The sequence below is a fragment of the Staurois parvus genome, unplaced genomic scaffold (assembly GCF_062004578.1).
Source record: "Staurois parvus isolate SC_StPar_1 unplaced genomic scaffold, SC_StPar_1.0 ptg000048l, whole genome shotgun sequence".
NCBI lineage: Eukaryota > Metazoa > Chordata > Amphibia > Anura > Ranidae > Staurois > Staurois parvus.
In genome coordinates this window covers 7337494-7363459 of record NW_028317844.1, presented here as the reverse complement: position 1 = coordinate 7363459, position 25966 = coordinate 7337494, and the positions used below count along the sequence as shown (strand labels likewise).

Here is a 25966-nt window from a genome sequence, read left to right as displayed (position 1 = left end):
TTTAGTAGAAAGTCATCCTTCAGCTTCTCACGCGACAAAATGATCAATATTTAGATAGCCTAAAAGCAGGGCTTTTTTTTCAGCGGGAACGTGGGGGAACGCAGTTCCGGCACCTCCAACACAAGAGGCATGTAATGGCAAAGGGTGCAGGGATGTGCCGGAGGGTCTACTGATGTTGATTTCTGATGATCTATTGTAGTTAGGGTGTAAAGCTAATGGGTGTGTCGATTGTTGCTGGGGGATCTATTGTTGCTCTGTGGTTCTTACGTTGTTGGGGGATCTACTGTTGATGGGGGGTCTATTGATGCTGGCTTCTGGGGTATCTATTGTTGCTCTGAGGTTATGTTGATGGGGCATCTACTGTAGGGGGTGGGCTATTGATGCTGCCTGCTGGGGGATCTATTGTTGTCAGCAGGAGTCTATTGTGCTGGTGTGGGGGTATTCTGTTTCTGGGGAGTCTATTGTTGCTGGGGGGTCTATAATCATTAAGCAAACAAATTTGCTTAATTTGCTAAAACAAATTTTATTATCAATTCCAAACAAATTTTTTAACACCACAAAATGATACTTGGATCTGTATTCTCTAAAGAGCAGTACTAGGAGGTGGATAGGGAACGGAGACAAGGGACAGTGCGCTCAGAGATAGGTCAAAGGCAGCGATAAAGGGTGACTCAGGGGAGATTAGAGTACCTGCATCTATTCTTTGGGAATAAAGCCCTGCCTAAAAGTAACCTAACGAAGAATGTCACATATAAAAAAGGTCTATGGGAATACATGATTAGGCTGACCCAAAGAAACCAATGAACCTAATCTTCCTAGGTTAGAAAAATAAACTTGAACTCAAAGCAAACATCTAAAAATGCAGATGAAATACACATATAGGAGCTGTTTTACATGACAAAAGATGTGTTTTTCTGGCCATTCCATTGTGAGATTTCCACAGGTCTTTCACAGCGCACACCCACCAAGGGTGGGGGGGGGGGGGTCAGGGTCATTTTTGTCTGCTGCATTTAGAACCATATTTACACCCAGGAACAAAATGTGTCATATTACCACTTACCCATTCTTAGATGTGGCTGCTGAATTAATTTTCTTTTTTTAGACAGAATTGTCACTGTTTACTTAACAGACATAAGCTGACCAGCCTGGTCACAGGTTCACTTTAACACACCTTGTATACAGTGCTTTATAGTTACCTTGAAACAACCAATGCAAAAAGCTTCCACTGCTAATAATGAAGACATGTCATTATCCCCTCCCTCCTAGACTGTAAGCTCCAAGGAGCAGGGCCCTCGAACCCCTCGTGTATTGAATCGTATTGTTACTGTACTGTCTCCCGTTATAATGTACAGCGCTGAGCAAACTGTTGGCGCTATATAAATCCTGTATAATAATAATAATGTCGCAAATGTTTTGCTCATGTTTATTAATTCATAGACTGCTAACACAATATTGGTAGACAATACTAGAGATAAAGTTCTCTGCTGTACTGATAGAGGAACTGGACACATATTTCTTAAAGAAAAAGATTCTAAAGTGTTCATAATAACAATACCCCTAGAAGCATTTGGAAAATGTTACATGTTTTTTGCTGCAGAAATACCACATAACAGCAAGGTTACAATACATAAAACATAACCTACAGAAACCTTTAAACTTCTAGAACAAAATCAATGGGAGCGGTGGGATCAAAACTGAACTGGTCACAACCATGAACACTATGCTTGTAGAGGAAACAAGGTTGATTAGCAGAAGCATACCATTCCTACTGTAAAACATAGTGATGAATCTCTGCTGCTTCAGGGTTGACCCTGACCTCAGTATCACTGAGCTAAGTGAGGAGATCTCAAATATGCAGGTCAGGACCTGAAAACTTTTTGTTTTGCCAACCAAAATAGGCAGCTTTACCACATGGGAAAATAAATAATTCAAAAAACCGCTGGGACGTCCAAAAGCAGTCCAACAAAGGGGTAGGCAATAGCCATTGACAGAACCAAGAAAGGACCAGGAACCATAATGTAACAGAGGACTACCAGAAGGACCAACAGCTAAAGCCGAGCCAGATGAGGTGAGGTACCTTGCAAGACAAGAAGCCTGCTAATGACCATGGAGAGGTTACAGAGTACAGCACATGCCCCATTCTCCCAACCACTAGAATTCAGTGGTGGGAGGTACTAAGATAAGAATAAGGTATCCTGGCCAGACGATCCCTCTTTCATGGGATATCCAAGAACATGAGTACCTCAAAGTGTAATATCAAAATGACCCCTGAGATTGGTGACAATGCAGGTGTACCGACCTTGAAGTCAGCCTGAATGATTAAGGGGAATAAGGTACAAAAGAGATACCTCTACAAGTGTAGGCAGGGATGAAGGTATAGTATAGACCCAGACTGGGAATTGTGAACACTAGAAGATCAAAAGAAGGAGCAAAATGAATTCATTAACAGACCTGAAGTGTGACAATTCTGCAAGGCCTGCCTAACCTTGAATCTGGAATCATCTGATGCGCCCAGGTCCAGAGAAACATCACTGTGGAGTGAGGAGGAAGAACCTTAGCCAAATGGCTAAGGTTCCAGGGGAACACAGAAATCTGCAGCAATTGTATCTTCCTGCCATACTGAAGATGAGGCACACCTCTCTCTCTCTAGAAATATTACTGGCTGAGATTTAGATAGTAAGGGAGACCTTTTGGTGAAAGCAGCTCTCTCAGCTTCGTCCAATCTAAGGACCAGGATACTCATCCCATCACAGCAAGAACTTACTAACTTTCCTGGGAGGTGAAGGTCTTGTGATGTCCAATGGAATCCAGGTCAAGGAACCAACTTGTAGTGGGATCACCCAAAGAGATTGGACCAACTTTTCTGAGGCACCATAGTTAATCTCTAGGTATTGGGACACTCCATTGTAGTGGAGTGCCATTGTAGTGGAGTGCCCTTGCAATGGGGAAAGGTGGACCATTCCTTTTACCATAAGAAACTCAAGTGTCACACCAGGGACTTCTTGGAACATGGGTACCATGTGGATGTCTCTCTTTAAATCAAGGCACCCAGATAAAAAGGGTGAGGCTGAAGAAGACCAAGAGTTAATGGGCTAAAAGGGGTGTCCTGAGCAGCCAAATTCAGGGGAGGCAACCTCGAAGATCCATTTAGATGTAAAAGCAGCCCCCTCCCACACTTAAAAAAGTGGAGGTACACCTTCTTGCAGAAGGCCTATTAGAGGGATTAGCTGACTTCTGGCTTAGATCCTGAAGGCCTGAGTGGGAGTTAGGCTCTGAAGGCCTAAAAGTACTTCCTGCCAAAAGTAGAAGAGATAAAAGGGTGGGACTCCTTTGACCCTTCCACAGATATCCTGTGTTAAGGCAGCAGCACACTCTAGCCACCCATGGCATTGCTAATGACTGTGTCAAGAGAAGGTCCAAACAGATGACATCCCTTGAAGGGTTGGTGAATCAGATGTTCCTTGGATATCTCATCAAAGTCCTACACACATAACCAGATTGTCCTATGCATTTTCACTCTATAAAACAGGGGCCTTCCCCCATGTTGAAGGGATCCTCTTTGCGGGATCCTATCCTTTTACACACCATTTGACACATCAGGGTTGCCACTAACACAGGGAGGTGGGCAATTACAGATATTTATACTTGGCTTTAAGGAGGCAATAAACTGTATGTCAGTGAAGTCCCAAAAGATGAGCATACCTTCTACACGTTTATTGGTGTTTCTGTGGATCACAGGCACATTCACAGGCACATCCACAGTGGGAACAGGTCACCAGTTTATAAATCCCTTCTCAAAGGAGAAAATGTTCTGGGCACACTCTTAGGTGGGGTCCAGGACCCTTCAGGGTGTCTTCAATTCGCATAAAGAAATCACTGAAAATGTAGGTGTAGTAGAAAGATCTTTTGCAGCTGTGGGATTTTTAAAAAGTCCTAGACGTGGGACGGCAGGCTGATCCTCCAGATGCACGGTAGTGCTCACTGCATTAATAAGGTTAGAAACCACCCTCTGTATATCTGAGGACTGTAGGAAACGGTGGTAATCCAAAAAGAACCTCTCTGTTGTGACTGTAAATCTGAATAAAAAACGGCAACAAGGATACAAGCCTGGTATGATTCATGAGCTCAGAAAGATCAGATATAGACTCTGCTAGAGATGGCATCAGTGCTCACCTATGGCCTCTGCAATAAACTGTTCCAGTAAATGGGCACACATAGAAAGAAAGTCCAGAGAAGACATGGAAGTTCCTGTGAGGTGTCAGCCTTGCCCAATGGAGATGAAGGAGATTTTGATAAGGACAATCCTATAACAACATTGGTCCCAGGTTCCAGATTATGGGCCTTGCTCTATAACTACTTCGACTTGGGAGCAATCTTTAAATTTTTCACACACATTGAAATCTGCATTTTTGGATAGAAAATTACTTAAAACCCCAAAACATTATATATTTTCGGAATGCAGAGTTTATGTAAGATAAAAAGATAGTATTTGCAATTTTGTATGTTTTGCAAAATTTGTGCAACCGTTTATCAAATCTATATATGATATTCATTCACAAACACAATATAATTCACATTTTTTTAATAACAAAAATACATGATAAAGTTATGTTGAGTAAATAACCAAATTTGTTAAGCATCAAAACTGCACAAACCCTCAAAATAGCAGAAAATAATGCTAGCCAAACAATGGGTGAGACTTTAAATGCCTTTCTAGCTCATTAGTTTAGAATTAACTAACGTATTCCCCTTACTCTGGCAAGCTTTGTGATACTCAATATGGGTTATTGAAAAGTGTGCATCCTATGCACGCATTTGCTTTCACATGTGTGTGCACGTAATAACAGGAGATACTTTTAATAATTTTAACTTCACTTTATTACAGTTTTGTTTTGTTTTTTTAAATAGTTTTCACTTAATTTTATTGATTTTTACTTAACTTTATTGATAACAAGCCCCTATGCGATAATACTAAGCAGGTGGCAAGTACTCTTTATGGAGACATTTGGGGAAATTTACTAAAACTGGTGCATAAAGAATCTGGTGCAGCTGTGCAGAGTAACCAATCAGCTTCTGGGTTTTATTTTCAAAGCTTAATTGAACAAAGTGAAGTTAGCTGAAGTTAACTAAATAAGCAGTTTTTCTTCAGCTGGAATTGGGACTTTAGTCAAGGTGGAAGAATAGCTTCACAGAAAATCATCAAAGTTTTGGAATGGCCCAGCCATAGCCCAAACCTGAATCCAACTGAAAATCTGTGGGGTGACCCAGGTGGGCTGTGCACATAAAATGCCCTCACAATGTGATAGATTTGGAGCACTTTTGCAGGGAAGAGTGGGCAACAAACTGAATGATGTCATAAAATCAAAAGGTGCTTCAACCAAAGTATTAGTTTAAGGGTGTAGATAATTATGTAACCACATTATTGTAAGGTTTTTTTTGTTCCCTCTTTAAAGATTTCAGTTTGGTTTTAATTGAAATGCACAGATTATAGGTCATAATAAAGGGTAAAAAACACTTAAATTTCTAAAGAAAAAGTGCTGCAGAAGTGGTTTACCTTCCAAGTATCTTTTCAACTAAAACTCTATATAGTAAACTTGAACACAGTGTAACTTTCAAGTATGCATTTTATAAATAAAAAGCAGTCTCTGAGCCCCAGGTACAACTGTGACAAAGCTGAGTAATGCTGTCTGAGAAAGTGTCAATATTCTGCAGAAGGTAAGGATTTCTTCAATCTCCTCTACCTTACTAATAATTTAGACTGCAACATTTTAAATTTATGAAAAATGTGAACAATTCTTGTTACCACAAAACTGAATTATTGTTTCTTTTTTCATCCTGACAGCTGGAAGAAAATGTCTTGTTAACATTCTTCATACATAAAGTGACAAACAGTAGCAAGGGGTTGATTTGTGCAAAACACATGCAAGCACAGTGCAGAACTTAAAAACTATGACACTGGCCTTATACGCAAGTGTCAGGAAGATGAAGACACTGTCAGGGTGAGTACTATGATCTGTTTGAAAGGTAATAAACACATAAAAGTTCTATTACACTTATACATTACTTAGCAGGCAATGCAATATATGCAATGCAAAGTCCGCTTAAACCTGCTCAAGAAGAAGCCAGAGTGGCTGGTGACATTTAATGTTAAAGTGCAGCTCCAGTCAAAATCTAAAAAAATAAAAGTCAGCAGCTACAAAAACTGTAGCTGCTGACTTTTAAAAAACAGACACTCACCTGACCCACGATGCAGCAGTGTCCTCACCGCAGCCATTTTCACTGGCCATCCTCTCTCATCGGTGCAGGCATCTTAAGTGTGGGCACTCGGCTGTGACAGCTTGCGGCTTCCCAGCCGGGTGCCCACTGCGCATGTGTGAGTAGCGCTGTGCCTTCTGAATGGCCCCGTAGTCTTCTGGGACCTGTCATGTATTCCAGAAGACTATGTGGAGGGAGGACAACTTCCGCTTGTCTAGGCGATCACAATGGAAGTGGGAGCGTGTACCTGTAAAAATTGGGTACCCGCTTCCCCTCCACTCCCCAAAGGTGCCAATTCTTAACAGGGAGTGGGGGACGAGGCTTTAAAGCAGAACTTTCCCTTTTATGTGTCAATAACCAATACCCTAGACTAGATGCAAAATCATGTTTGCGACCAAAGATGAAAAGACATTATTTCATTCTGTAAAAATAAAACAATATGACCAAATCATTCACTTGTTCCCTTAATCTGAGAAAGAAGACATCACTTTTAGTGCATTTAATGTCTGTAAAGCTGCCTTTCTGAAATATTTAACAAATGAGGCAGCAAAGTGGTTAAACAAACATAAAGAAAAAATATATGACTAAATGTTAAGCATTTGCCTTGCTGCACCTGGAACTCTACAATCTGTCATACTGCAACAGAAAGATGGAGGTCACTACTCATCTGAGTCATTGCTTATCAGCAGATGGGAGACGCCAAATGCCATCCTAAGCCCACAAGCTTTCTCCAGCAGTCTTGTGCTTCTCGGAACTCAGTATCTGCCCCATTTTACACATTTCACTTAGTTGTGCAAAGGGTCAAAAGGTTATAAGGTGTCAATATCTATACGATTCTAACAATAATCAAAGCACCTACTTCTATCTGAATATTGTTGAAAGAAGAGCTCTATTAGCTGCCATGTAAGAACCAGTGCAATGGAAAGACTGTTTTTCATCATACTGTGCATCATCATATTGAGAAGGAGAAGGTGTGAATTGATAGAAACTTTCTATATTAACTGTCAGTATTGTATCTTCCTGTTAGCTTCTGTTTAAAAGTAATGTCTACACTGGTAATCATGCTATAGTATTTATGGTGTTAAATTGAATTCAATGTCTAGTCAGTGTTTTTATTTGTTTTTTGGGGGGTTTTTTCTAGTCTATGGGACTGCTGTCATAACAAAAAACAAGACTTGATCTACATCACTATTATTTTATTTTTTATTTATTTCAGGTACTTATATAGCGCCGTCAATTTACGCAACGCTTTACACATATATATCGTACATTCACATCAGTCCCTAACCCTCAAGTGGTGTACAATCTAAGGTCCCTAACTTACATTCATACACATATTAGGGCCAATTTAGACAGGATCCAATTAACCTACCAGCATGTCTTTGGAGTGTGGGAGGAAACCGGAGTACCAGGAGGAAACCCACACAGGCACAGGGAGAATATGCAAACTCCAGGCAGGTGGTGCCGTGGCTGAGATTCGAACCAACGACCCTAGTACTGCCAGGCGGAAGTGCTAACCATTTAGCCACTGTGCTGCCCCACATCTCAACAGTTGCTTGTTATAGAGGTTAAGTGATTACGGTAATATACTAAAGTTGTCCATACACTATGTAAATTTCACATTTAATAAGGATAAAAATCTGCTACATAAGAGGCCCCCTCCAGCCAGACATTTCATATGCAGTTGCTGGTTGGGCACGATGACAGCTGCTGCAGGGAGCTTTTAGAATACAATAGGCACCAGTGGGAGATCCACCCAACTATGCTGTATAACAGGGGTCTCCAAACTTTCTAAACAAAGAGCCAGAACAGATTATTGTCTTTCAAACTTTATGAGGGCCGGACTGTGACCAGAGGGAGTAGAAGATGTCTTGGTGTCAGTGAAAGTAAACAGTGTCCTCTTTTAGGTATTAGGGGGATGAATAGTGCCCCATTGTTGGTGTCAGTGAGAGGAATAATTCCCCATTGTAGGGGCTACAGTATGCTCCATTATTGCTGACAGTGGGGTGAAAAGTGGCCCAAGGGCCGGATAAAAGTAGGCAAAGGGCCGCAGTTTGGAGACCACTGCTGTATAACATAGATGGAGTACCCTGTTAAGATTATGTGTATGGCCAGCTTAAAATCTCTTTAGCTGATAATCTACAAATCTCTATTTAATACAATATCAAAAAACAAAACTGAACACTAAAACAATGCCTCAACATATATGATCATTTAAATACACTACAAAGAGGACATACTGCTGGATACATTTTGCCATGTTCAGAGATATGTGCTAAGTAATGGGTAAATGTGATCCTTCCTGAAATGTATTAAATTTTAGAGATCACAGTATTTCCCCTGGCAATACCTTCATCTGTTTTTTTTTTCCTATTTCATAGAGCCATATTTATTTAGGCATTATTCGGAGTCATGGTCTTTTGTGATGCTGACTCAGAGATGATTCAATTATGTTAAATTCTGTACAGCTTGTTTTCTGGGTCCACAAATGTTTGATATAGATCAGCTGCTGCTGCAGTCTCTTACCTTGTGGCTTGCTACACATTAAAAGAGAAGTTCGGGAATGTAAAAAAACAAACCTACATAACTCACCTAGGTGGATGCAGCATCGGTCCAATTCTGCATGTGTTCCCCGCCACCTCTAAGACTGAGAACTGAGCAATCAAAGACAGCTGATCGCTCAGTTCTCAGTCTTCATTGAGCAGATAGAGGTGACATTCAGTCACCGGCTCTGTGCTCTGCCCCTCCAGAACTAACTGGAGCTACAGGCTATGCAGCTTGCTGAAAAACTGAGCCAGCTGCCGGTCCAGGCATCTGGTTGGATCCTGACTTTAAAGTCAGGATCTCTCCAAAGACTGGACCGGCTCAGTGATGTCAGTAAACAAGAGTTTAACCTGCTCTCGGCTGAAATCGGGGCATAGGAGTACAGAACAAAGTGCACTTTTGTCAAAAGAGCTTAGGCCCTACTTCTCCTTTAACAATGCTGCAGTTGAATCACTGGTTTTGGAGACTGAGGAAATGCTTACTCCTACTTGCAGCAGACTGGTGATGTCATCTTAGCCTAAGTCACTGACTGAAGCTCAAGGACAGATTTTAAATGATAAAAGGTAAGGAGTTTTTGAAAAATTAAACTGCTACTGTGACATGTCAGGAAAGTATTATGCAATATATACAAACTGAAAACTTACTGTAAGGTACAATTAAAATTAAAAAAAAAAATCTACCTTAGGTACAATAAATACTTTATATTGAAAGCAGCAAATAAAATACAATACATCATACAAGGATGTCTTCAGATTTTCTCACCCACCTCCATTGCACTTACAAGGAATTTCCATTAAAGAAATAGAAAACACACTTTAGAACTATAAACAGGGATAGCAGTTCCACCTACCTCTCCGCAAACTTAGCCATTCCATAGGCGGCATTGATCTGAGCTTTATGCTACAGCGTAGAAACAAACTCCAGCCAAAATGTTTTTCCTTTCAGTATGGTGGGGAAGGGTTAGAACCATGATCAAGTTTCACTGCTGTCTGTATTCCTACTGCCTCTGCAACCCCTGTTCTGTTGACTCCACCTCAAATCGTGACAAAGGGGTATCAACAGAACCATGCAGAGTGTGCAGATACTCCCAAGTGGAAAACTAGACAGCAATATGAAAATCTGAGGCCCTAATGCCACATATAAAAGTGGTTATTTCCGTTTATGCCTTGAAGAGATCTTCTACTTTCTGTGCCATGAGCAGGTGGCTAAGAAGTGAGGGGAAAGCACAGACAGCCTCCACATGATCCAACACAAAAGACAGCTGGAGCTGGGCTTTAACAAAAATAATGATTTCAAAGTGGCAAAACAATGATTTTAGCTTCATCCAAAACCAAAAGAAAAGCAAACAAGTTTGGAGTGCTGAACAGAGGAGGTTACGTGACCGGACCAGATTTGGCTGAAAATAGGTAAGTAGACACATCTTTCTTAAACATGTTGGCAATTATAGGTGTTAGGAGGGGAAAGGTGGCAGTTTTTAGAGTAGTTAGGGCTAAAAGATCATTTCTGGTTGCTCTCTGCTATTCTACTTTTTACTGCCATGGCAGAGCAAAAGTTTATTTTTCTTCTAAAACCAAACATTTAAAAATTTTAAAAATAGTGCACACATTTTCAACACTTTGTGGCTTTCCCAATATGTTTCCGAGCACAAACACAGACACAGCAACCTAGGATTCTCCGTGGCCTCTGGTTTGATCTCTGCTAGCTGCATGGCTCAGTGGTTAAAGCCTCTCCATAACTACCATATTATTGCATAATGAGCAGGGCAAAGCACTGCAAAATACAACAGTTCTGCCTGATTTATATTAATTGATATTTAGAAAAACAAGTGAAAAGCACCTGAAAAAGGAGCAGGAAGAGAGGGGCAATTAAGAATGAGGCTAGAAACCTCCTATTATTTATCCGGTTCCTAGCAAAGCATGTGGATAGTTCCCTACACAGCACTTCCTGTGACAACATTATTAAATCGCTGCTCTCAAATGTCAGCATGGCCATTATCACCTCCCACAAATGATGAGGAGAGGTAATGTAACAGATTCTGCAAATCAATAAATGGATAAAGCAAAATATAATGCAGACTTGCAAGTGTGCATGGAAGCTCTACGTTTAACTTATAATTTCAGAGTGTTTGCATTATATAAAGAAAAATACTTAGAATGAATAAGTCACATTGCCTTTCACTTGATTGCACAACATTGCTCACAGATTTATATATATATACAGTTGTGTTCAAAATAATAGCAGTGTGTTGAAAAAAGTGAATAAAGCTCAAAATCCTTCTAATAGCTTTTATTTCCATACACACAAATGCATTGGGAACACTACACATTCTATTCCAAATCAAAACATGAAGAAAAATATATCAAATGTGTGTTGTTCCTCTAAAAAAAATTGAAGAAAAGTGAATATTAGACTGTTCAAAAAAATAGCAGTGTTTGTATTCTTCTTTACATACTCAAACATTCACTATATAAACTGAAAAATGTTTGAAGATTTTGCTTTCCTTTGAATCAATTAATATTTAGTTGTATAAGCACTGATTCTGAGAACTGCTGTACATCTGTGTTGCATGGAGTCAACCAACTTCTGGCACCTGTGAACAGGTATTCCACATTCCACAGCTCTTCTCTATTTCTTGGTTTTGCCTCAGAAACTGCATTTTTGATGTCACCCCACAAGTTTTCTATTGGAGTAAGATCTGGGGACTGGGCTGGCCACTCCATAACGTCAATCTTGTTGGTCTGGAACCAAGATGTTGCACGTTTACTGGTGTGTTTGGGGTCGTTGTCTTGTTGGAACACCCATTTCAAGAGCATTTCCTCTTCAGCATAAGGCAGCATGACCTCTTCAAGTATTCTGATGTATTCAAACTGATCCATGATCCCTGGTATGCGATAATAGGCCCAACACCATAGTATGAGAAACATCCCCATATCATGATGCTTGCACAACCATGCTTCACTGTCTTCACAGTGTACTGTGGCTTGAATTCAGTGTTTGGGGGTCATCTGACAAACTGTCTCCGGCCACTAGACCCAAAAAGAACAAGCTTACTTTCATCAGTCCACAAAATGTTGCGTCATTTCTCTTTAGGCCAGTCAATGTGCTCTGTGGCAAATTGTAACGTCTTCAGCACGTCTTTTTTTCAACAGTGGGACTTTGCAGGGGCTTCTTGCAGATAGCTTGGCTTCACATAGGCGTCTTCTAATTGTAACAGTACTCACAGGTAACTTTAGACCTTCTTTGATCTTCCTGGAGCTGATTGTTGGCTGAGTCCTTGCCATTTTGGCTATTCTTCTATCCATTCGAATGGTAGTTTTTCCGCTTTCTCCCACGTCTTACAGGTTTTGGTTGCCATTTTAAAGCATTTGTGATCATTTTAGCTGAGCAGCCTATCATTTTCTGCACTTCTTTATATATTTTCCCCTCTCCAATCAACTTTTTAATCAAGGTACGCTGTTCTTCTGAACAATGTCTGGAACGACCCATTTTCCTCAGAATTTCAGAGAGAAATGCACTGTAACCAGCATGTACAACATTTGCTGCCTTCCTTCCTTCCTTAAATAAGGGCAATCATTGCCACCTGTTTTTCAAAGAATGAATGACCTCACTAATAGAACTCCACACTGCTATTATTTTGAACATGACCCTTTCAATTAGTGATTCAATTACACAGAATCAGCAGCATGCATGTCATGACTGTTGGGTCTGTTGGATTTCTATTACTCTACTACACCTGCTAGTACAATATTTGCCATGTAAAAATATCATTTCTACCAAAAACAGTGATTGATCAGGTTAGTGATGTCTGACTGCTATTATTTTGAACACAACTGTATATAGATATATATTATACGTGGTGACAACCCATCTACAGACAGAAGACGTCACAGTGACAATGAAAAGAGAAGAGTTATCGAGTACAGCCAAGACACATACCATTCTGCAAACCCATCCACAACTGTTTATGGTCCTTTTTCTGCATTTCATTGATAACTTGGCCTTTGTGTTTCAAAGCATCGGCTTCCTTCACAGAAGACATAAAGTGTGCTTCGATCACATCCTTTGATTGGCAATGCAAGAGGTCTTTTGATGGAAAACTCTGCAATTAAAACACATCTGTTAACACACTTCATAATCTAACTGCAAATTCAGAACATCATTTTACTGTTTTCCCACTGAAAAGAAGGTCTAGAAGTCCTATTTCCTTAATAATGTAATAGGTAGGTTTGAGTTTTATTATTTCAGAAGAGTTCTACTTTCCATTGGGGATAGAACCAAAGTAATTTTTTTTGCCACTGGGGAGAGTATTGCCATTAAGTAAATATAGGTATCTCAGAAAATCTTTTTGACTGGTGAAAAGGGTAAGGATCAAATGAAATATCATAAATAAAAAATAACTGTGTTTTCAATTTTAGAGATCAGTAAAAAAAGAAAAGAAAGAAAAAAAGTAGCTAAGGTCTTCAGTAGCTAAGGGAATATACATAATATGAGGGCATGAAATGTATCCCTGTTACTGTACCCCATACAAAGTAGTGTGTCATTGAGATGATAGCCTCAGCTGACTCCATCCCAGCCATGCCCCCCCGACGCATTTCACCCTGCCCCTTTGGGGCTTAGTCATGGGGTCATAACTAAGCTCCCAGGGTTGGGTGAAACATATCGGGGGGCATGGCTGGCACAGACTTTCATGCCCTTATCGTATGTACTGAGTCTGAACAGACTCTCAACCACCCTGCACTCGCAGCAGAATCCACCAAATAGAGCTGTCGAAGCTTGAGTGGAGACTCCAAATTTCTTTTAAGTCCACAAGGGAATATATATGGTAAAAATAGGAAAAAACTTAGGAAGACAGTAGGGGTAGAAAAGAAAAGGCAATTAGGTGTAAAGTGAAAAGGTAGGGTAGGGTATACCAAACAAAGGCAGCAGGGGACTGTGGCATGGTGCCCTAAGTTTGGACAATCATCAAAGGTGAGGAGACAGTGGTCAAAAAATGAAGGAAGAATGTTGTCTACCTAAGGGGACTAGACTCTGATTTGGAACAGTATCTGTCAATTTAGCAAATTTTATTTTATTCAACAAAGTCCTTGATACCCTAGTAATAATTTCTTGAGGATTAAGGAACAGCGTTTGCCATGCCTTAGCAATAGTTTGTTTTGCTATTGTATAGGGCAAATAGTAATTTGAGAATTAATGATTCCTATATTATTATTTTTTAAGTGAGAAGGGCTTTGTATTAAAGGGAGCTTTGCAGCATTGTATTTAGCATTTGGTAAGGAAGTAGTTATTAGGTAGTATGTTGGGTGGGATAAGTAATACTAATTTTTCACATAGTTGAGCTCCTGGGGTTCCTAATTCACAAAAGTACTGACAAAAATGGGATTTTAAGCAGTGGTTACTAACAAGTGGAGATTATAAAATAATATGTATGAAATGTAAAACTTACATATTAGATTCTCTAGCCACATACAAAAGGGACATGTTTACAGAAGCATCAGATTTAAACATACACTTACTGGGGTGTAGCTGACATCAGGCACTTCTGGTCATATTACTTCTATTTTATTAATAGCTTTACCTTTTTCTTACCTTTCATCAATGAAAAAAAAAAGGGAAAATAATAGACAGTAGAAGTTCTATGCGTGCATCATGATGGAACGAGTGACTCAGAACTAGAGCCACAGCTCACTATACTGAAAGGAAGGCTAAAGTACTGCTAGTACCGAAAAGTACAGTGGTTTTTATCAACGGTTTGGATGTTATCGAACTTAGTTAAAACAGAGAGCAAAAAACATGTTAAGTCATGTCCTAAATGACAGATTCTGAGATGACTGCACTAAAATAATCTTAGGTTTGTTTTTAACTTATCACTTTCATGCTATAGAAAGCTCCCACACAAAGACAGTTAGTCAGCAAATTAGGTTTATACTTGATCCAAATGTACAGATCCTGATGAAAAAATTAGCAATGGCAGTACCAGGCTTATTTAGAGAAAAGCTTGAAATGCAAAAACAAGCTTTATGTAAGGTAAAAATGTTTTTTTTTAGCTAAGTAAAGTTGTTGAAGTAACAAGTTATAATGAAAAAAGTAGATGCTGATATAGATACTATACTCTAACTACTACTAGAACATAAGGAAAGCTTCAAACCTACCTTGAAGTGGACAGTGATGCTCCAAGGTAAAGAAGTGTTCGATGCATGTAGGTCAAAAAGTAAACCAATTGGGTAATGCCTGAAACAAAACAACAACAGTTTGGGTGCTACAACTAGTACAAAATATATTAAAGGAGCTGTAGAAAATATTTCAGAACTCCACTATGCACTGTTTGTATCTAATAGGCCCATATAAATGCAATCAAAAAGCAAAATGCATACATGTTCACTGGTTTACCTGCCAAAGGATTTGTAATTCTGTGCAGAAAGATTTAAAATAATGTTTCACTCTGCGCAGCCAGGCAGGTGACACAGACAGTTCTTGATCAAGTGTTTCATCTCCCTGGTTCTGCAATTCAGATTCCTATATCACCTCACCTCTCTCTGCTCCCTCACTGGACAGTGAATCAGTAAGGAAAGAGCTGAATCAAAAGTTGCAATGCTAGGCCAAAATGCAGTAACGCAAAATAAGGAAGAATCAGAGCCCCGTGTCAAAATTACAGATCCTTTGACAGGGAAAAATAGCTGACACACTGTATATGCATTTCAACTATATATTTTAAATCTGATCCAGAAGAAAGTAAGGCAGTAAAGCACTTAACATTTATTAAAAACATTCACCTTAACATTTTTGGACAAAAGGCCGAAAATAACCCAAAATGCTTTTTTTTTTTAACCACTTCCAGTCCAGACACTTTTACCCCCTTCCTGTCCAGGCCAATTTTCAGCTTTCAGCGCTATCACACTTTGAATGACAATTGCGCGGTCATGCAACACTGTATCCAAATGAATTTTTTAGCATTTTATTGAGACAGATAAAGCTTTATTTTGGTGGTATTCATTTACACTGGGATATTTATTTTTTGCTATATAAATGAAAAAGTCCAAACATTTTGAAAAACAGTGTTTTTCTTATAAAATTTTGCAACTAAATAATATTTCATCATAAATCTTGGCCAAAATTTATTCAGTTATCTTTTTAGTAAAAAAAAAAAATAACCCAAATTAGTTTATAACCAAACATTATAATTTTTTAAGTTTTTTTTTACACTTTTATTTTATTTTTTTTATATTATTATTTATGGGTTTTTTTTTCTACATACTGTCACCCTAGCAGTACAGTGTCACCATAGTGACACTGTACTACTTGTGGGGGGTGATAAAGATTTTTTTTTTTCTTTTTTACACTGATTGCTTTTACACCCATAAAGGCTGTAAAAAGCAATCATTTCTCCTTCTCCCTGGCTGCATTCTTGCAGCCATTGAGAACTACTGTGTGAGCTGTGATTGGTCACAGCTTGTCACATGGTACAAGGCTGTTGTGAATAGCCTTGTGCCATGTGACCTCTGTGATCATTCACAGATTTCACACGTAGTAAGCAATGATGTCAGAAGTGACATCTTGCTTACTACTCTGATTGTGATCACTGATTGGCCAATCAGTGATCACATGATCGGGACCTCGCACAGAGGTCCCGTACGACAATCGGTGTTCCACTGTGTCTGCAGGACACAGCGGCACCAGATTACGGTGCTGCGCGCTCCCTGGGAGCGCGCACAGTCCATAATAGCGGGTGCCGTTTATGAACGGCAACCCGCCCCTGGACTGCCACCATCCAGCCATTTATATACAGCGGCCAGACGGCAAGTGGTTAAGGTGAAACTTAGCTTACAAAAATCCCTACATTGATTCCCTTATTTTAGTCACATTACTTACCTGTAATGCTGTAATGAAGTACTGTATGTCTCATGTTGTGCAGACGGCAGGATCCTGGGGAAATCTTCAGTGCAGGAATGCCTGTCCTCTTCCTGATTCTGACTTTCCAGTGCTTAACAGCTTGGATCATCAGGCAGAAAAGCAGTACAGATGGTCTGATAGGGACACGTCCCCTACTATATTTTTCATTTATCACACTACTTGTTAGTTTGTCTATAAATGAAAAGTCTAAAGAGTTACAGGATTCTCTCCCCAATCACAGATTATGTTACAGGCAGTAAATTCAAGAACTTTTCTCAATGGCAGAGAAAGAAATGGGCAGGTCCCTGTTGGACCATCTGTAATGCTATTCTGCCTGATGACTCGAAACTGTTAACAACTGCAGTGCCAGAAGCCCAAAGACGGGAAGAGAACAGGCATCCCTGCAGTGAAGATTTCCCAAGGATCTTGCTTCCTGCATAATATGGAACATACGTCATTACAGGTAAGTGATGTGACTAAAGCTGTAGGTAATTTCTTAACTAAACTTTAGCTTTAAAGCATATGTAAACTCAAATCAGTAAAACTTCATATAAAACTTGAAAAAGGATAAATAAAGTTGAAAGCAACTGCACCAAATTCAGTTCAGGTTAACATATCCTTTAATGTTCGGTCACAGCAGTTATACATAACATAATAAAAAGACGGATTACATCATGTGACTGTGATACTATAGGATCAATCAGTCCTAAATTTCCTAAATCAGTCCTTCAATTTCCCTTGTATTCCAGGGCAAGACCCTTAGAGTATATCTGAATTTACAGTTCTGCTAATCGGACTATAGGCTCCTTCTGAATTTCAGTCTATGCAACAATAAGAAGAATGGGGCAGACATTTTGAGGTGCCATGGTGGTTCCAAAGCAGTCGATTCCAGCACAGGGATTTCTACACTACTATTGTTGGTCTTTGGCACAGAGGATAATGGCACAGGAGAGGTAAGAATGCAAAGAGAGGTGATGTTTAAATGAAGGGATGATGAGGTTTCTGAGATGATGAAATCTCCTGTCAGGAGTTTCTAAAATGAAACTTTTTATTAGGGTTATAACAAAAATTGTATTTCTTTAGTAGCACCACTGGTATTTAGAAATACTATGTCAGATGAAACCATGGGAAATTATCATGACAGATGTAGTTAAGGTGAATTAGAAATACATGGACTGCATCTAGTTTAGAGTGGTGAATGTTAAAGTTAAACTCCAACCAAATTTTTTTAATTTTTTTTTTTTTACTTATAGATACAGTAAATCTTCTGTCAAGTTTTAAAACCTTTGTTTGTGTTCCATTGAGATTTTACTATAAGATTTTAAATACTGTCTGTATCAGAAGAATTCCCTTCTCTTTATGTTCCGTTTGAAATCTGGACAGGAAATACAGGGAAATCTTCCTCAAAGACAGCAATTAAATTCTGACAGTGGTTTTAACCTTTCTCGCTGTACAAGGACATTTGTTTTTTCTTATTGTCTGCATCCCCATTAGAGGTATTCGCCTATTATGATTTTCCTGCACTTCAACAGACAGGAGCTGAGGCGCAAAAGGGAAAAATAAATCAGTAAAAAGTTGGAAGAAGTTCTAAGTTTTGCCTGGGGATGGGTTTTAATGGTCAAATTTTGTTGGAAAATGTAACATGTGTCTTATTATAAATACAGTGAATTTTACAGAAACCAGATTTCATTCTGAAGAAAGCATGAACCCTTGTTGAGGGCAGATGTCACTCTATAGGTTGAAAATGCTGAGGAGTCGAAATGGTGAATATGCTTTTAAGAAAATTACGAGCAGGAAAGTTTGCTTATTTCAGAAGATACAAACTATTTCTATGTATATTCTTCTGAAATAAGCTTCTTATCTTCCTCTTTTGTATCTTCTTTAAGATGCACGCACAGCTCAGTTTACAATCCCAGCACCTTCTGGATATTAGGATGAACTAACCCACATGGAAGAAAAATATATTTGAAATATATTTTAAAAATATTCTTCCCAAATATGTTGACATATATTTGAAACACTACAATTTTGGCCATATTCAATATATTTCAATATATATATATATATATATATATATATATATATATATATATATATATGACTTTTTTATGTTAAAGAAAATCTGAAGACTATATTTTAAAAAAATATTTAAAAAAATATATTTTTTTAAATATATTCTTCAGATTTTTTTTAACATATAAAAAAGTCATTAAAACATATATTTGTAAATGCATTCCAAAAATGTAGATTTGTATTTTTAAAGACCTACAGTATATTTGAAATGTATTTTTTAAAATATTTTTCATATATTTTGTAATAAAATGCATTCAACATACAGTATATATTGAAATATATTGACTATGACCAAAATTGTAGTATTTCAAATATATGTCAATAGATTTGGGAAGAATATTTTTAAAATATATTTCAAATATATTTTTCTTCCATACGGGAAGTCCTGTAGTTCTGTAGTCCTGTTCCAGTCAATTAAGATAGCCGAAGATGTTGGCTCTGCCAAGGAAACTCACAGATGTTGCATTACTGAAGCAGAATTAAGTATAGCAAGGTTTAATTCAGCATTAAGATAATACATACTTTGTGTAAATATATATATAAGTACTATAAATGTATTCATAACTCAGTAATAAGAAGTATGACTGGGAGACCTTGCTGCTGGAACTCTTTAGTACAACAGGAAGACAGCAGCCACTTTCATCTTTACGTGGAGATGTTAACACCTTAGCCCTATTTTAGCATCAAAGCAAGCATTCTAAAGCATCTCATCGGGATCTAATTACAAACCATACAGTTCTGCTCTGAATGAAGAGGCCCTCCCCCAGAAACACCAGTATGTATCTAAGGGGTTGGTGCCATATATGGGTTATACCATTGGAGGGTATCATCCCTGTCAAAAATATAATAGTGGGAAAGAAACAAGATAATGGGACTTTAAATACCCCTCCAACGGTCAAATATGCACAACACACTTATTAAAAAAAACTTCACTGTATTCACCGTGACCGTATTCCAACAATTTAAAAGATACTTTGAATTAAAATAATATACAAAGTAGGACTTTGGTTCTACAGCTTGTCTCCCACATACAATGATGGAGGGACTGTAGCAATGAAGTCCTCAGAGATTGTAAACTGTAGGTCGAGGCGTATCACAGGGTGATCTGCTTCCTCAGGACCTTAGATCTCAGCAATATAGATACAATGATCACTGAAATAATATCAAGAATATATATATATATATATATATATATATATATATATATATATATATATATATACATATATATATATATACACACACACACACAGTGGATATAAAAAGTCTACACACCCCTGTTAAAATGTTAGGATGAGACAAAGAGAAATCATTTCAGAACTTTACAATTCAATTGAAAAACAAACGGAAATCTTTTAGGGGTTGGGGGGGAATATAAAAAACTAAAATAATGCGGTTCCATAAGTGTACTCTTATAGTTGGGGATATAGCTGTGATCAGAATTAAGCAATCATTTTCAAAATCGTGTTAAATAGGAGTCAGTAGACACCTGCCATCATTTAAAGTGCCTCTGATTAACCCCAAATAAAGGCTAGCTGTCTGAAGGGAGTCACTTTGGGTGGGGGGCCCATGGAACCCAGCTCGCTTTAGAGAGGTGGGGAGACCCCTGTGTCAGCTCCCCATATCCCTATTATGTGTAAGTCACCCTGTGCCTGTTAGGGGTACAGGGTGATCTGTCCTAATATTGGGGTAGGGGGTAGTTGATTGTTTAATGCCATGTGGTTGAATCCCATTGCTCTATTGTGTGTCTTGCTTGGGAGCAAACTATTATGGGATGTATCTGTTTATGTGTATTAGCTTAGTGGGGGGCGGGGTGTCTCCAGCAGCCCTCCCTCCAGGTGAGACTGCCTTCTGGTGTGAATTTTGAATATCTGTGTGTCTCTTGTTGAAAAGTGTAGATTACCCCACTCTGTGTCATTATGCAGGGAGGGTGGATTGTCCCGAGTGTATAAAAAGCCAGTTCGAGTTTCAAATAAAGAGTTCCATGTTTAGACAGATTGATGTCGTCTAGTCTTGTTTGATGTCTGTGGTCAGTGTTCGGACGGGAAAGCAGTCCTGACATTTTCTTAGTCACATCCTACAGCAAAAGCCATGGTCCGCAGGGAGCTTCCAGAGCATCAGTGGAATCTCATTGTTAAAAGAGATCAGTTAGGAAAAGGGTACAAAAGAATTTCCAAGGCATTAGATATGCCATGGAACACAGTGAAGACAGGCATCATCAAGTGGAGAAAATATGGCGCAGCCAGAGCCCAGACCTGAATCCGATCGAATATCTGGGGGGGTGATCTGAAGAGGGCTGTGCACAAGAGATGCCCTCGCAATCTGACAGATTTGGAGGGTTTTTGCAAGGAAGAGTGGGCAAATATTGCCAAGTCAAGATGTGCCATGCTGATAGACTCATACCCAAAAAGACCAAGTGCTGTCATAAAATCAAAAGGAGCTTCAACAAACTATTAGTTTAAGGGTGTGCACACTTATGCAACCATATTATTTTAGTTTTTTTATTTTTAGTTCCCTCCACCTAAAAGATTTCAGTTTGTTGTGTGGCAGTACGGTATCCTGCCACGGTGGAAATCATGATGGAGACCCAGGATTCTCAACTATACAGGTTGAGGGGCTCCAGGCAGTTCTCACAATGCAGAGGAAACTGATTTATAAGTTTCCTCTTTGGTTTGTAAAGCCTGTTTTGGGACCTGTAGCCTGGAGATTTCTTAGAGATTTGGGAGGGATGAAATCTCCAATCCTGGGCCCATATTTTGGGAGCAGCCAGCGTGCTGATTGCACAGGTGTGTGCAGGCCTTTTAGTGGAGGCCAGGCCATGATTCTGGGCTCCACCCCGGCAGCTAGGAGTCAGGAGGGCTCCATGTGGAAGACAGGAGTCAGGTGGGCTTCACCTAGGAGAGGTGGAAGCCAAAAGCAGCAAGGGGCTGTTAGAGACTAGCTGTGTGCTAGTGGCCATAATTCTTGAAGAAGTCTGCAGGAGACAGACATCAAGCTGTGTGTAAGCCAGGAGGCTGAATCTTTGTTTGATGGTGGATACCCCTGTGTGGGAAGCATTATGTTTGACCTTTCATTTAAATAAAAGTGGGCTAAAAAGGCCCTGAAAAAGAAAGTGAGTAGCTGTTTTCGTTTCAAAGCTCTACCACGTTGAAGCGAGTTCCCACATATGGTGGAGGATGCAGTGGGCAGAATTGGAGATCCCAGCGATTGAAGTAAGTTCATCAGTTATATGAACTGTTTGGTGCATAAGTCTGCACTATCTGTGTGCAGGTGAGGAGAACCTGATAGTGAAAAGGACTTTGCCTTAAAGAGACAGTGTTCCATGGTGTTGCTGAACTGTGTAACACTGCTGTGTGCATGACTGCAAAGATGGGGCGGTCAAAACAGAAAAAGGAGGCAATGTTTGCTGAAATGAGAGAGAGAGCCCTGTGGCTAGGGGGTTATATACCGCATGCCCCAGCCAAGCCGGGAAATGTAGATGTGGGTGAGTCTGCTGTGGACTGGTGCAAGCGGCACCTGGCAGCATTGAACCAACCTAAAGAGGAAAGCAAGCCAACCTTCAGTGCAAGGAGAGAGCTGCAGGATGTCTGTACCTGGGAGAGGGGTGTTGTTGCCCCTGGCAACGCTGCTGCAGTTAAACCAGTAGCTGTTGTGAAAAATGTGAATGTGTCACGGCTTGAGAGTTGGTCCAGCAGAGAGAAGCCTATGATATGTGCAAGGAGAGGGGCTGACCAGAGGCCAGGACCAAGAGTGAAGGCCCATAGCAACACAGAGGAGGCCAGTCGGGCTGTCTGTGTATGGGGGGCTATGTCGTACAAGGATCATGGCAAGTGGCATCAAGAGGAGCCAATACAGCGTGTTGGAAAGAGCCAGCAAAGTTCTGCTTGGAGAGTGCAATCTCCCATGGCGACTGGAGAAAAAGTAGTGCCTGGAAGGAGGAGCTGCATTGAAGATGTGGCTCAGTGTCCCAACAAAGATAAGTGTGGAAATGTACCCTGCCTGGAATGTGGTCAGTGGGGGCATGGGATCTTTTACTGTCCCAGACTCTGGAATACCGCTGATACTGCGCAAATATCTACAACTGCAAGTACAGAGTCTTGTTTGAAAATGTTGGCGGCCGCCTCTGGCAACAGGGAGGAAGTTCCTGTTGGGCCTGCAGGGGGTGCCAGAGAGTCCATGGAGCCTATGAGGGCGTCTGTTACTTCACCTTGGGACAAGGGAAAAGTTGCCAAGGAAAGTGCAGTTGAAGATGCGTTTATGAGACGACGCACTCAAATGAAGATGGTGACACCTACTACTGTGGTGGGTAAGACTGTGTGTGATAAAACCATGGCTGGGACTGTCATGTTGAGAAGGACTGGTTATGAGACTGTCCATTCTGATGTAGGAGTGACCCCAGTTAGTTGGGCCACTGAATGTGCTTTTGACAGTGACTTTTTCCTGTGCAGTGCCTTGTACAGTGGGGAGGTAGGGGTTAAAGTAAAACCTGTGCATGGTTCTCAAAAAGGAAGTGATGTCACTAATGTGTGCAAGTCACAGGTTGGTGGTGGGCTAGTACAGCCCACAAGAGCTACAAATGCTGATGTTGTTGATGATGTGAAATGTACTGCTGTTGGGAAAACCCTGAGCTCTTGCAGTGCAAAAGCTGTAATTAAAGATGGGTCATTTCCCATAGTAACTGGTGGTAAGACAGCACAGGTGTCCTTAGACATCTCCAGGGGTCTCCGTGTATTGGAGCCGGAGGTTGCCCGGGACAACTGCGATGTCACTCTGGTGGAGCAGAGTGGAACTGCACCTTGTCATAGGAGTGTGTTGGTGCAGTCTAATAATACTGGAAGTGTTCAGGTGAACAGCGGGTTAATGCAGCCTGGCAAAAATGCAAGTCTGTGGGTAATTCAGGAAGTATCATCAGAGCAAAGTGGTGGATGTGAGGTATTGCAACCTGCAGTGGGAAAACAGGTGTTACCCAAGTCTGATGTGATCCAGAGTGATTTGTGCAATGGATCTGCAACTAAGCCTGTCTATTCTTATGTGTCTCCTTGGGCAGATGGTTCGGTGCTGAGGAGCACTGGCGAATTGAGCACATATACAATGGATTGGGATAGTTGGAATAAAAGGCTAATCTCGTTGATAGATGAGGTTTTTATGCAAAAAAACAAGGTGGACACTGTTTCTGCTGTGCCAGCAGGAGGATCTATAGAACAGCCTATGGATAAGGGCGTGTATACAGCAGAGACTTTGTCTGTGACCCACAAAAGTGATGTTGGCATGGAGTGTCAAAATGATGTTGTCACTGGGAATGATCAGGGGCAGCTTGTGGATGCTGAGTCTGAGATGTTGAGAGTGAGCCCAGCACATGGCAGCTCTCTGGTGGAGCACCAGGCTGTGGTTATCTCCAGCTTGGAGGAGGTCCCTTTAAAAATTTCAGCTTCTCAAGTCTCAGCAGGTGAGTCTCTCAGCGTTCCCAGTGCCCTAAATATGGTCAGGAAGTTCTAGAGTCAAGTGATTGGGGTCAGTAAACCAAATGTGGAATTATGTTATGACTGTCAGGTGTCAGTACAGTTGCTGGAAGAGGTTCATGTGCCAGTGGAGCTGGTGGATAGCAACATTGCCATGGAAGACAACCACTCCACGCTGTGCACTTGGTCTCCAGACACTGCCCTGCCAAACATTGAAATTAATTCTGACAAAGGTGTGGATGTTTCTGACCATGAGGAAAAATGCAAGGCCCTTGTAAATGTTGATATTTATGATGATGAGGAAAAGTGCAATGCACTGGTAAATGGTAAATATGATGTTGGAGGCACAGCTGAGGTAAAAGCTGTAGTAGAATTAGGCCCCCTACAGGTTCAGGAGGGTAGTCTGGGAAGAGAAACTTTAAATCGCATATCTGCCCCGAAGGAAAACTTTAAGGAAGTGGATTATTTAAAGAGGTCCCCTGACATAAAATCATCTGAAGCGCAAGACAATCGGTCTGTCCTTCAGAAGGAGAGTAGGACATTGCTGTCGTCTGAGAATGTCAGTGACCAAAGGAAGCATGCAGTGTATGGGGGGGAAACCAACCGAGCTAGGTTTTGTCAGTAAAAAGATGCCTGTACATAGAATGCAGAGAGGGACTAAGGTAACCCCAATAAAAAAGCCCACACTTTTTGTGCTTAAAAGCGTGACCCCTTCAAAGGTGAAGGGAAACCGGTGGTTAAGAGTGCAGCATAGCTTTAATGTTGTCCGACACCTAAAACTCAGGCGTCACCCTCATCCTCAGCAAGGTACCAAGTTTTGGAAGGTCCTTAATGGGAAGGGGACTTGGGTAGCTCCAAGGAAAATAGAGTGGCAACGCTTTTGGAAGCGTACCCGTAAAAAGGCACAGTGTCTTTATAGGGCCCAAGTCCGTGTGCTAGGAGAACACAGGGAAAGTCACCTCGTAAGACAGGAAGGAAAGTTTCCCTTTGAAAGCAATGTCAGTCAGGAATGGGCACATATGGGTGAAAGCTGGCACAGAGGTGCCAAATTAAAGAGTTTGGGCTTGTGTGTTCTGCCCCCTACGGGATCAAAACAAAGGGGGGGGGATATGTGGCAGTACGGTATCCTGCCACGGTGGAAATCATGATGGAGACCCAGGATTCTCAACTATACAGGTTGAGGGGCTCCAGGCAGTTCTCACAATGCAGAGGAAACTGATTTATAAGTTTCCTCTTTGGTTTGTAAAGCCTGTTTTGGGACCTGTAGCCTGGAGATTTCTTAGAGATTTGGGAGGGATGAAATCTCCAATCCTGGGCCCATATTTTGGGAGCAGCCAGCGTGCTGATTGCACAGGTGTGTGCAGGCCTTTTAGTGGAGGCCAGGCCATGATTCTGGGCTCCACCCCGGCAGCTAGGAGTCAGGAGGGCTCCATGTGGAAGACAGGAGTCAGGTGGGCTTCACCTAGGAGAGGTGGAAGCCAAAAGCAGCAAGGGGCTGTTAGAGACTAGCTGTGTGCTAGTGGCCATAATTCTTGAAGAAGTCTGCAGGAGACAGACATCAAGCTGTGTGTAAGCCAGGAGGCTGAATCTTTGTTTGATGGTGGATACCCCTGTGTGGGAAGCATTATGTTTGACCTTTCATTTAAATAAAAGTGGGCTAAAAAGGCCCTGAAAAAGAAAGCGAGTAGCTGTTTTCGTTTCAAAGCTCTACCACGTTGAAGCGAGTTCCCACAGTTGTTAAACTGAGT

At 40.6% G+C, this 25966-nt stretch overlaps 1 protein-coding gene across 3 annotated transcripts in view; it reads right to left on the bottom strand.

The window, feature by feature from the left end:
- ATG5 (autophagy related 5) overlaps window positions 1-25966 on the bottom strand; it is a 229060-nt gene that overhangs the window by 159203 nt on the left and 43891 nt on the right. For all 3 annotated transcript variants that reach the window (XM_089665022.1, XM_089665037.1, XM_089665029.1), the window contains exons 4-5: window positions 14949-15027; window positions 12736-12898 (exon numbers count right to left, since the gene is read on the bottom strand). In XM_089665022.1, the coding sequence (XP_089521148.1) occupies window positions 12736-12898; window positions 14949-15027 (242 nt within the window). The remainder of the gene's footprint in view (window positions 1-12735; window positions 12899-14948; window positions 15028-25966) is intronic.